At 41.1% G+C, this 13,334-nt stretch overlaps 1 protein-coding gene across 1 annotated transcript in view; it reads right to left on the bottom strand.

Moving 5' to 3' along the window:
• Window positions 1-2,606: 2,606 nt before the first annotated feature.
• Window positions 2,607-13,334, bottom strand: part of usp13 (ubiquitin specific peptidase 13) — a 34,363-nt gene continuing 23,635 nt past the window's right edge. Inside the window, exons 16-21 of the mRNA XM_071921863.2 lie at window positions 12,677-12,700; window positions 12,110-12,253; window positions 7,662-7,831; window positions 5,073-5,265; window positions 3,512-3,596; window positions 2,607-2,703 (exon numbers count right to left, since the gene is read on the bottom strand). Coding sequence (XP_071777964.2) covers window positions 2,607-2,703; window positions 3,512-3,596; window positions 5,073-5,265; window positions 7,662-7,831; window positions 12,110-12,253; window positions 12,677-12,700 — 713 coding nt within the window. The remainder of the gene's footprint in view (window positions 2,704-3,511; window positions 3,597-5,072; window positions 5,266-7,661; window positions 7,832-12,109; window positions 12,254-12,676; window positions 12,701-13,334) is intronic.

The raw sequence follows: 13,334 nt of genomic DNA, 5'->3' as shown, positions 1-13,334 counted from the left end.
TAACATCTGAAGTCATCTGTCACTTAACGGAGTAAAGCAATTTAACAAGGAGCAGTAGAAACCCTGACGTGGAACGGGAGAGGATACATTCTACTTATTCGGTTTCTGTGAGAAAAACAGTTTGTCCGGGAAGAACAGCAGAAACACAAGACTTGCATAGAGAGAGACCTTTGAGAATTTCCCCGCTGCATAGGCAATGAACACTACAGCAAGTTGATCAAGTAGTATCTGATGAGGATGAGAAGTCAAGAGGTGCGGTCTTCTTCCCACACAACAGAAAAACATGAAGCTTTCCTCAGAGAAGCCTCAGGGCAGCGTTGTTAAAGGGGAACGCCACTGAAAATCAGGTTTTATTCTGTAAAACAGATATCGTCCCGAAGGTTTCCAGAAAGATTTTTGCCCGTAAAGATGATTAGCCCTCAAAATAAAAGGGAAACACATTACTTTGACATTATCAACTAGCATGACCTGAGATTGTTGAAAGAAGGACAATCATGATCCAGCACTTTTTCCTTTCATATGTAAAGTATCTCTCAAAAAATATCTTTCAACCCTCTAAGGCATGTCAATTCAATGTCAAAAGACTGCAATCTCTTTCATTTTGAGAGCAAACCACCCCAAATTCAACTCAAAACTCCAAAACTTTAAGAAATTTTAAGAAAGCGTCTACTTTTGCAGAACCTGAGTCAATTTTCAGTAGAACTCCCCTTTAAAATGAACCCAAAAGTGCACTATTGAGTTCATGACAGTTGCCTGAAACTGGAATTCAGCCCCTGTTTTCTTAACAGAACAATAAATGCTTACTGACACCATGTAATGTTACTCTGCCTTGTTGAGATACAACAAACAAAACCAGATTCAAGTCAAGTTCCATGTAACATACAATGAAGTCTTAAGCCGCAACTAGAACCAGGGTGTGCACCCGACTGTTGAGATGTTGCCCGATGACTGTACGTTCACAAATATCTAACAAAAACAAGCACATGCAATCTACGCTGAGCCTGTCCCGCATGTGATGAACACAGTAACCGAGTTAGAGCACAGAGTCGGAGGAGAGTCCAGTTTAAGGTTTTAGGGCCAGTTGTGTTTTTTTGACGTGGTTTCAGAGTGTTAAAGCTGAGGAACAGGCTTTGGTTGCAGTGAGCACCGTGAAGTTATACATTCAGCACTGCACCGTGTCTAATAGTACGAGAAGAGGAGAGACGGCTTTCATCATGTGTTCGAGAAGAGATTTGGTTGTAGTGCATATTGCTATAGAGGTGAAAACACGAGTGTTGAGATGCATAAATACATTAAACGATCTGTAACAGGTGGCAACAGGTCAAATTCACCTGTAAGATTCAACTAAAACATTCATTTTTTTTAACTGTTAGTGGTCTAAATCTGTCAAAGTGGGCCAGTCGCATCTGAGGAAAAATACTGTGTACGATGCAAATATTTTGTACAGAAATTCACTACAAGACTGAGGACTTCTACATAAACTCTATGTACACTGATGGTTGATAGCCAGCTCAAATTAGGCATGGCTTTCCTCATATTAAGCCGTAATTATATGCCATACTGTAATCGCTTTATAGACTTTATAGGGCCACTTCAAGGATAAACCGGTTCAGCAGTACAGCAGTTGAAATTTGGGCGACCACATTCAGTTGCTTGTAGTTGGTGAATAAATATTCTAGTTCTATTGCATCAGGTGCAGGATCTGAAATAATCTCTTAGTCTAAAAGTGCTTTCAGGGAAGGAAAAAAAATACTGTTGTTTTGAAAGCTGAAATGACCTCAGATAATCAGGGATATTTAACTAGTCTCCGGTCTAGATAATAAATATAATAATACCTATTCCTGGGCTTCTATGTAAGCGCCCATCACAGCCGAGCAGGGTCGTTTTTTTTCCGGTGTTCTCCCTCGTATGCTGGTAATGTTTTCGGCATTGTCCAACTAAAACATGCTATTGAACATGTTTATAATTCCTGAAGTCCTTTCAGTTTCCCAGGGGTTGAAGAACACTCTCTTCTATTTCAATGCCACACAGTAAAACGCGAAGCCACCAGCAGCACAGTAATTCCTTGTTTGTTGTTGCAGTTGTTGCAGTTCAGAGCATTTCAGGGCTGGCAGTGAGGCACTGCCGTTTCAATATACATTTATAAAACGTACCACTTTGAAAAATACTGGCACAGTAGCTGAAGGCATAGAGAAGGAACAATAAGATCTGATATGTGACATTATTTTGTGTATACAGCACTCCAGTCATGGACATTGCACACATCCCTCTGTACCTACACTGTAGAGACAAAAGAAAAACACTGAAATACACATTTAAAGCACAATATAATAACACAGTTGCACAAAAGCACGTTGCTTTCCCTTTGCGACCACAGCAGTGTTGAACATTTTCCTCTTCGCTCCTCAATGACATCGTGATAAGGCGAGCAGTTCTCCTACTGGCTGGTCTAAGTGGTTATTTCCATCGTTTTCCACTGTAGCTGTTGTTGCTGTTACAGTTGTCTTCCAGTCTTCTGGTTGCAAGGCTGCGGTTCTCTAAGGTTGCATGGTGGAGGGAGGGAGGAGGGGGGGTTGGGGGTGTTGGGGGCGGGGCTCTAGCTCAGTCTAACTGCTAGAGAGTCGATGGTAAAAGTAGATGTAGCCCAAGTCTTTTGGAGGCCTTTCTGACAAACACACTTTGTGGTCGTTGTAGATCACCCACCTGCAGGGAAGGGAGAATATGTGAGGAAGATGCACATTAAACTTATTTAACTTCTTTGTTAGAATGGTAAACTACAAACATGTACGCTTTAAGATCACATGACTGAATTTTACTAAACACCCCCATAGAGCGCACTGCATTTGGTGAAAGAGCTTGGAAGCAGCTTCAAGAATAAAATCAAGCTCAAATATTCAATTCAACTAGATCACTTTAAATGCTTGATCAAGGATGTATTAGACACTGTATGTACTTGTTTTGTAGACTGAATGTAGATTTCCATGCATTCATGTCACTAAGGGATCAATTTGCTTTTTATTGTCCTGTTTTGAAGAGATCTTCCCTTGGAAACAGGATTTTGAATATTATTTCCCGGTGAAACAAAAGTTAAATAATTTTTTTTTAAATTAAAATAATAAAATTGAAATGAAATTCGGATGTATGAAATGCCAAATTGTGGAGCTTCACGTCACATCGTTCAAAAGTAACTGCTATGGGGACAGCAGAAATGGGGTCAATTTATTTTTTCCATTTAATCCATAAAAAAAAAACAGACTGACACTACAATTCTGAATTTCTTTTCAGACTTCTGATAGCAAAACCATGTCAATAATAGAATTTTTGAGAAAATCCACTTCTGGAAATAACTGATTTGACAGTGAAACATCCCAGGAGAAGAGAAGAAGAGCAAGGAAGCCCTTAACACAATATTTAAACCCTTCTATTCCGACAAACAGTAAAATCCTCCCTGAACCACAATGAGTAAACCTGACTGAACATGAAGTATGATGTAATGCAGCATGTAACTCACCTTCCCTCCTTCTTGATGTGACATACGTAATGTCCGGACATTGTGGATGCTCCCATGTGGCTGATGAAGGCAAAGAGCTCATAACCTGGGAAAGGAAATCAAACCAGTCACTCTACATGTAGAATAACATCACAGTGTTATAGAAAGTGGTTTCACATCTATCTCAGCCATTCACTCTGTGGTATTTGTGAATCTGATCACTGTACAGCCCTTTACACCCAACATGGGCCATTAATTTTACTGTGCAATGTAGATGCTTTTACATTACACTTACATTATAAATAGCAGTTTATCCGAACAAGGATATGCACTGCAAAAAACGTCATTTAGTCTCATATCCAGCCTTCAAATCTTATATTAAAAATTCTCTACCAATGAGGTGAGATAACTCAATTTGTTTCCAATGCAGTTTCACTTGTTTCAGAATTTTTTTAGAAATTAGTGTCAGTATCTTGAAACAAGGCAGATCACTGCACTACTATCAAGAAAATGACACAATTGATTTGCATTGGAAACAAGTGGAATTATCTAACCCCATTGGCCAATTTCTTCACTTATTGTAAGAAAATTACAATTTTAGGACTCAACAATAGACTAAATGACTTGTTAAGATGGACACTTTTTGCAGTGTGGAGATGCAACATTACATTGTGCATTGTGTTTGGAGGAGTGTTCGAGTTAAAAAGCCCCTGAATAATTTGTTTTTAATGACGCTGTGGCCCGAACCGGTGTGGCGGAGCGACTCGGTGCCCAGCAGCGCCAGACTGTGTTTCTCCCAGCGGTGACTGTGTGTGGTTCAGGGTCAGACACCAGCGGGGGCTCGGGGCAAAAACGCCCTTGAAAGTTCATAAAATGCCTGTGAAATTAAAAATGAGGGGGCAAAATGTGCCCTCCGAAAGAAAGTTAATTTCTTATCCTGGTGTGTATGTGTGTGTGTGTGTGTGTGTGTGTGTGTGTGTGTATGTGTGTGTGTGTGTGTGTGTGTGTAACCTTCCCTCCCTAGGCTGCTGCTGTGAACAGGAATGTATTCTTAGCCAACTTGTCTGATTAAAGGGGTGATAAGTTCGATTTTTAATGCTTGGCGTCGTCAGACATTTTGTTCTCAAGCCAAAAAAGCAAATGACAAAGAAGTATTATTACCTCCGCCAAGGAGGTTAAGTTTTCGGTGCCGTTTGTTTGTTTGTTTGTCTGTTTGTTTGTCTGTTAGCAGGATTACGGAAAAACTACAGGCCCGATTTTCATGAAACTTCGTGGAAGGGTGTAGCATGGGCCAAGGAAGAACCCATTAAATTCTGGAGCGGATCCGGATCCGACTCACGAACAAGCACTAATAGCACAAACCTTGTTGGAGGTCTGTGCTCTCCGGGTGCCCTTCTAGTTATTACAGTCTTTATATACTACACTCGATTGTAAAAATGTGACTTCATTGTTTGTGTCAAGTACAGGCTGCCGTACCTGTCGAGATTGTTGCAATTCCTACTAGTCACCAGCAGAGATACTCAATGCACCTTTAAATAAGGGGTAATAATTAATAAAGTCAGAGTCGTGCGGAGCCACTCACGTCCCGGTCCGTCTTTGATCCGCGGGCCTGACGTGTCCCGGTCCGGAGACAGCGTGGAGTCGCTGTGTGAGTTGGCGTTGGAGAAAGCGTTGTCGTTGGGCTCGGTGTCGGCCATGTCTGACAGGGCGTCACTCTCCTCCTCCTCCTCCGGGTGCGTGAAGATCCAGTCCAGCGCTCGCTCCAGGTTGTTGTTCTGAAAGATAAGTGGCAGGCACCCCAAACGTTAGCCAACACAGGTCGTTTACAACTTTAATATATGACAAATTACAATTTGCAGGTATATGTCAATGATGAAATCTCAATTCAAACTAATAATTCAAAACTTTTTCATATAAACAAATATCTGTTTTGCTACTCTATCGCTGATTGATATTATACAATAATGATTTGTCCCATAGCCAGATCATGAAAGTCGTTACATTTTTAACACTTATGAGAGGTCTCTCTTTGTGATGCGTTTTATGCTTACGGAGGCAACAACAAAACATTTTTTGTAAAGAATATTAAAAGGTATCAGAAATATAAAAAGCTCAGTCTACAGTCTTTATTATTACAGGGTGTTGGGCCAGGGCCTACACTGAGTGTAAAACACCAAAACAACGACCGCTTATCACCAAGGGTATCGCCAAAATCAAGAAAAACAAGAATTTCACAGATTATCAGTTAAAGAATAGTTTCTGTTGCTGGTTTTGTAGCTCCGTTACACTAATTCAGTTGACCAAACTGTTATGAACTCTTACAATCACATTACAAAGGTTCAAATGTATTACACCAGTGACCTTTAATCACAAAACTATTATTTTAAATTATTTTAGTAACTGAAACACAAAAAGCTTCACCTGACTTATTGATTTCCATGTTCTATCTTTGTTTTCTCTGTCTCTGTTGTATCTTTAAATAAAAAAGACAATGACTCCTCAAAAAAGAGGCTAAGCTAAATACGGTTAAATCTGTTATCATTTATCGGGGGGTGAAATTCCCCACCCGGCTTTTTGCTTTTAATCCAAAATAGAGGCGTGATTCATGGGGAATGTCTGCTGGAGGAGCGCATGGGGGGGGGGCGAAGGGGGTTCGGGTGGCTGGTGACGCCGCCTGCTTTTTCTGTCTCTGCCCGTCAGGTCAGTGAGGTTGAACACTTCCTCCTCCTGACTCTGGGCTATAAATAAACGGGCCGTGAGACCCCTCGCTGCTTCACACCTCCGCTCCCCTCATGAGGAATATGTGTTTATTTTTTTCCCCCTCTATGAACACTGAGGATGGCAGCGAGTTTGGAGGCATTAGGGATGATAAACAACGAAGCCTGATGTCTATTTCAGTGGCGTATTAATGGTCTGCTGGTCTATTTTTTGCTGATGGGGCAAGTTGAAACAAGAGAATCGGGGGCCATTTCAAAACAGACAGCCGGTGACTTTGCTGCCACCGCATCCACTTTGATACATCATGGATAGACGATCGATGCTCTGGTGCGTTTTACATCCGTTTCCAAATGTGTTGATTGAGGAGATGATAAAACTGCTGCACATGTACTGTACTGTAACCCATCCAGATCATATTGCAGGACCTGAAGAGCTGCATCAGCAGTGGCCTCTGTATGCTGGGACTATTTGTAAACAGCATGTAGAGCAGACATCTCTAATCGCTCAGGACATGCAGGACCTATTAAAGCTGCAGTATAGACAGCCAACAAGTAGGCCAGCCAAGCCCGTTTATGACGGACAGAGCTTAGCTTTCATCGTCTCGCCCTCCGTCTGCCCTTAGAACTTAGAAATTAGTAGGTCACATCAGTATGAGAGATTTAGTACATGACTGTAAGGTAAGTTTCATGTTTTCATTTAGTTTCTGCTATACAAGACAGTTGTATTCTTCATTTTTTCCCTTCGTTTCTTTTGAGGTGAGATGTTTTTATAAAGGCCCTTGCACATTGTTTTGTACAATTTCTCTTCTCTCTGTGATTGCGTGCAGTTGAATAAACTAATTAAAGTGACAATCTGTGAGATTCTTTTTTTTATTTTGTCTCCATCTTTGTTGCTAAGCGCTCATTCCTGTGGTGTTTCTGCACAGATCACCTGTCAATCAAACAGTGTGTCCAGTACTGCAACGTCTTTTTCCTTGGATTTTCTGTTGATGAAGCTTCAGTTTCTGTAGGCAGCGCTCTTTTCTTTGTCTGTTCAGCCATGGTGGCTATCGCTGCTCATGCTAACTACCCAGTTCTTCTTCTGTTTATTTCAAACAAACTGCTGTTGCTGCTGCCGGAAACGTAAAATCACGCATCACGTCCTGTGCAGTAGAGGATTATTATCAGGAAAGACCTACCTATGAACTGGGTATAGACTGAATCACTAGTGTGTTATATCAATCTGCAATCGAGAGGAGCAAAACAGACATTTATTTATATGAAGATGTTGAGGATTATTACTTAAACTACACTGACCTAATTATTAGCAGAGAAAAATAAATTACTAGAAAACAGAATAAAAGTCAGTTTTTGACCCCAAGAAAAAAGCTGTCACCTCAGTGCCAGCTAATGGAATAAAACTGATTTATCAGTAGATGGAGTGGAAACATGAGGACAGCGGACAGGACACTGACCGTGGCTTTGAGGGCCTGGATGGTGTGACTGCGGGGGAAGCCCATGGAAGTGAGGATGGCGATGCTCTCCTCGGGGGGCGAGTTGGCCAGCGGGGCGGCACCCATGGGGGTGTCGCTGGAGGAGGGACCCAGATCCAACATGGAGGGCAGAGTGAGAGGTTCTGCAAAGTCTGGAGGAAGAGAGAGAGAGAGAGAGAGAGAGAGAGAGAGAGAGAGAGAGAGAGAGAGAGAGAGAGAGAGAGAGAGAGCGAGAGAGAGAAAATAATGATATAGCTCTCCATTTATTTTCAACAAAATCAGAATAGATTTTGTTTTGGAAGTGAAAGTTAGCATGATAACCATAATTTACAGTCACAAAACCTCAGACGGCTGTTCACCCCTTTGTTGTGGTTTGTGATAAAAGAAGAACAAAGCTGTCAGATGCCTCCTGTACATCAAAACATTTGAGATAGAAACTCGTCAGTGTGTAATTGTCGATCTGACAACTTGCAGATCACACTTGAAGATGCTCACTGCGAAACAAGATATCCACCATTTGAAAAAACTACTAACTAGACTAAAACTATTTTAAAAGCTTTGCTAGTTATGTTTATGTGTGAAAAGGGTTAGGTAACTAATGTAAATTAAAAAGTGAAAAATGTGAAAATACCCACTACATTTTGTTAAAACACATCTACAGAACCGGTAACCATTCTCAGAGTCCACAAGTCCAATTTTTCATAGGAGGCTGGAGTCTTAATTAGCTACTCTGCTAGAATTGACCCTGTTAATAATTTGCACGCAGGCATAAAACATGCAACTGCCGAACACACCGTCACACACACATGTGCATGCAGGGAAGCACTCTGGATGGATACTTTGCAGTGTTTAGAGGAAAAACAGCATCTCATGCAAACGCTCCCTCTGGCATGTTCCTGTCAAAGCTCTTTATCCACCAAGCTTTCACAACAGGAGCACAGTAATTAGCACTGTGAGCGTACACACAGAGATATATCTGTTTAGATGCATACACACACAGGGTAATTGACTCTTACTGATACACACACACACACACACACACACACACACACATTTCCTAAACTTCAAAGGAAGTGGAAAACAGATCTTTCTTCTCCATCATAAGTTTATGGAACAAGTATAACTTTGTCAGCTAAGACAACACTTACATATCAAAATAATACATTTAAAACACAGCCAGTGTATCTTCTCCACTAGCTAACTAGACTAGACTAACTAGTCTTTGCTTAACAACAGTACTGGCAAGCAAATGGGTACTTACAGCTAAGGAGTAATAACTGCCATGTGTATCACAATACTACATCAGATGTTACATGTTAAAAGCATTTGGCTTAATGGGAAGTTGGAGATTATCACTGTTGTGTGAAAACCGTGTGACTCCAATTTGGTGATTTTGATGTTTTCACTTCAGTTGAAAGGTTACATGCTTCTCTATGGGTTCTATAATTTCTCCGACCTCTTGGGCTTATGAAACCCTTTCAAAACCCATTGAAACATGTCAAAAATGCATTGATATCAAGCTAAAAGCAAAGCTGTTTTTCTTAGTTCCTGAAGAGTTGACATTTTGGACATATGAGCAGCAACGATGTGCCACTTTTTGAGAGTCAATACAAAGCGCTAAGGTGGGAGGTATTCAATGTTCCACCCTGCCGAGTCCTGACCTCTCAGTAGTGGGAGGAAAACCATTTCAGACAGCGATGATTATTACCTTCATGATGATGGCAGGATTTGTTTTTTTTTCATTCATTCATTATTATAATCATTTAGGGTTCAACTCCCCTGAATGACTTTAAAAACTACTTGGTGCAGAAATCAAAGTTATACTCTTACCAGTAAAAGACTGAGGAAAATATCACACCAACATGCAGAGACACAAACCAGAATATTATATGTTTGAATCTCCAATTTGGCTGGAGAATACGTGCAAGTAAAGTGAAAACTCTTTCCACAGTTAGACCTACAGCTGAGGAACCCATGAGCACTTCAACCCCTAACTGCTATAAGAGTGCTTATAATGTCTTCTGTATAAACATGGGTAAATGTAGGAATGTGAAGCAGGACAGTGCTGAGAAAGAGTCTATTAAGCACACCATTCCCCTAGCTAAATAAAGGTTAAAACAAAATAATGACAAAAATATGAGTGAAGACAGTATCTAATATTTCAGGCTTTAAAAGGGGGAAGTAGAGAGGAAAAGCGCAAAGGGAGTGCTTGGCTTTGTCATCTGTAAAGTCGAATGTATTAGAACAAATGAAGGGTTTCAAATAAAAAGGCTGCATTTCAATTTTGGGGAAAAAGTAATTATCTCAAGTTCATCATTCAGTATCTCTAGAATATGGAGAATCTAATCTTTGGGAGTGTACGTTTTTCATTTTGTCAAGCATGGACTTAATTATCTTCTAAAAACTAACAATTTAATTTTGTGCTATGAACCATTTTGTAATAGTAGGTGTCACTTTTTTTTTCAAATGGTTGAGAACTCACTGTGGAATGAAACTTAGGGAGGGGGGGAAAGAGTTAGAAAACTGAAAAACTTTTGCTATAAAAAAGGTTTTTATAGCCAGTCAGTGAATAAAATATTACTGAGAATGACGGAACCTCTAATTTCCAAGTGCATTGTTGTTCTTTGTGCACTTTTAACTGATTGAATTGAAAGTGAGTTGACCCCAACCCGGGTACAAGGGCACCCCTGCTGTAATTACTCTGCTGTTGGCCATAAACACAGCCTTCATTACTGTCCTCTGCCATAAATGAAAATGGGTACCACTTATCTCTCAGCACCATCTCTATCTCAGAATCCTTGTCTTGTGTCCTTTTGATTGCACATAACACCGTTGTTTTTATGCCACAGGGAGACGTTTGTCTTGCAGGCACAACGCTTCCCGCTGGCAGCTGGGGAAAAGGTATCATCCAGCAGCAATGTGGACAGTGAGGAGTGCTTTGGAAAGGCAGTTCTTACAAGAAGATGTCATTTAGGGATTATGTCTAGCTTTGAAAATGTAGCATCTCTTAAAAAGGGCCAATTCAGTCGAAAAATAAGCAAATATGTTATGTAATACTGCATCTAAAAATGATTCATTGAAAAGCTTAGGTGTAAAAAAATTATAATAATGGGCAATAGTGTGTGTGTGTGTGTGTGTGTGTGTGCGCGCTGGGGGTAAAACGAGGAGAGACCTTTGTGAAACGGAGAGGAACAGCCTGTTTTTCTGATGTTATCGGGCCTGAATGCAGCCCATTTCGCGGGTGCATTAGGCCCATTTAAAAACTAACAGGAAGGGGGAGGGGTGGGGCTTTAAAGCTAACCAGGAGAATCAAACTGACACACACACACACACACACACACACACACACACACACTGCCTCAGGGGAACATCGCTACTGCTGAGGCTCTACTATGAGAAACAAAGTCAAAGTCTGATGCACTCGAGTTGTTTCCGGTGATGGTCTTACTCACTGACATGCACAAACACACAAATACACAAAGCGTACGCAAAGACATGCAAATGCCGACACTTGCATACATGCATCACATTCAAACACACACACACACACACACACACACACCGAAACACTCGGTACACAGGCCCATAGTCCTGTGTGGTAAACACACATAATGACCAACTTTTGATTTATCTCTATGCAGTGGTATAATCAGAGATGTCATGTTTCTGTGTGTGTGTGTGTGTGTGTGTGTGTGTGTGTGTCCGAAAAGTGGGGGTGGTATACTTGCTGCAAAAACTAACTTCAGCAGGTTCATATGGACAACAGGACGCTTTTGCAGAAAAAACAAAGCGCTGCATTTGATTCAGACTCCTCAGTCAGTACAGGCTTGACGGGCAAACTCGTTGAATTGTTTACCCATCAACCCCCCCACTGTGTGACCGTCTGTGATAGGTCTAATATATCACATGACTGGTTGTGTTACCTTGTGGAAAAGCATCTCCATTTCCTTTCCTGATTCATTGCCTTTGTTTCTATAACATTGCGTGGTCAACTCAGCTCAGCTTACTGTACTTGTTAGAGAATATCTTCACCTTTATGACCGATTAAATGGTTTCTAAATCATCATATTCCCTCAGCCGCCTTTGCCGCTCATTCACCGCAGCCGTCGTTGAGTTTTGTCACTGCTATTTCCAGTTTCCCATTTCAAGTTACGGCTACCTCCCTGGCATGGAGTGTAAATAAACAAACAATACAAAGCCGCAGCAAGTACACACAAAATTGTATGAGGCGACGCATTTGGCTGTGTTTCTATTTCCAGCAAGTTTGACTTTGTTGTAAGTATTCCAACAGGTTTAGACACTGCACCTCTACCTGCTCGCTTATTGTAAGTGGACAAAAACGTCAACTAAATGTAGAAGTTAAATATGTGCGTGTGTGTTTATCTATCTATTTATCTGCCCATAGCGGTGCTCTCCTGTGGCTGCCTTACCCGGCTCCTCCATGTGTGCTATGATCCAGTTGAAGGCCATCTCGGGGCCCATGTTGCCGGTGTAGTAGACCGCCTTCCGACAAGCCTCCAGCGGGAAGCCCATCTCCGCAAGCTGCATTACTGCCGCCTCGTCTATTTCAGGAGCTGGGGACACGACAAACCAACATCAATAACTAAAACACACAGTTGCTGATTCAACTTTTCCGGTAGCCCTCCAGTTTACACAACCAAACAGATTTCTCTCTTTGGGCCTCATTAAATAAAGAGACCAGAGAAGAATCTGCCTTGGGGAAGTTTCTTTATTGAGGGATTTATCAAGGAGAGAAATGAGCCGGGCTAAAACAAGCAGAGCCACACTGAAAAATAAAGTTTGGTGTGGAAGTAGGCGCCTCAGCACTGTGAGAGCAGCTGCAGCACCTGCTGAAGTGAACATGGTCAGACTCTACAGCATTTGTCACTACTGCTTGGGGCCCAAAATAACTTTTTCCATGGCTGTAATTTATAGAAATGGGTTACATATTCATACAGACAGTATAGGGGAATTGAGAAGACAAATTAATTACTCACAGTCTATGGAGCTCATGGAGTTATCTGAAAGAGGAGCAGAAAGTACAACTTACTTAGTATTTATTTCAGGTGATAGCACACAGTGAGATTAGTTGACACTACCATAAGTTTCGTTCATGTGCTTGGCAATACAGAACTTTAACTTCTGAGGAGGTGAAATGATTAAAAATATATGTACAAATATCAACCTAGACAGAATGCTCCAAAATTTAGGTCGGCAACACCGAGTTTCAATCACACCAAGTTTGCTCCACCCCAAGTAATGAAAGTCATCGCTTTGAGCAGCAAACCTGTGTTTCTTCTTCTGCATCAATACCAAAATCTTTCATTGTAATTGATGGGAAATGACGCGTTTCAAGCAGCATAAAGGAAAACACATTTGTGTGGCGCTCTGTAATCAGTGAGAAGCACTGAAGCCTGCTGGGAGACAGAAGGGTGACCAAGGCATGATTAATCGCTGCTGATCCCGGCCAGCGGACAATGGACCAGCGGTTAATTTGAAATTGACGAAGCTCATCATATAAATGTGAAATAAATAAATCAAGCAAATGTATTGGGGGAAAAAAAAACAATGGTCTCTCTTTTCACCCCCTTTCATTTTACTGTTTAAACCATGATTTACACACTTGTTTTAACCCCTTTTTCTGTAGAAAGTGAT

This window comes from Centroberyx gerrardi, chromosome 9 (genome assembly GCF_048128805.1).
Source record: "Centroberyx gerrardi isolate f3 chromosome 9, fCenGer3.hap1.cur.20231027, whole genome shotgun sequence".
Lineage (NCBI taxonomy): Eukaryota > Metazoa > Chordata > Actinopteri > Beryciformes > Berycidae > Centroberyx > Centroberyx gerrardi.
The sequence above is the reverse complement of the archived record's forward strand: the minus strand, read 5'-3'. Positions and strand labels throughout refer to the sequence as shown.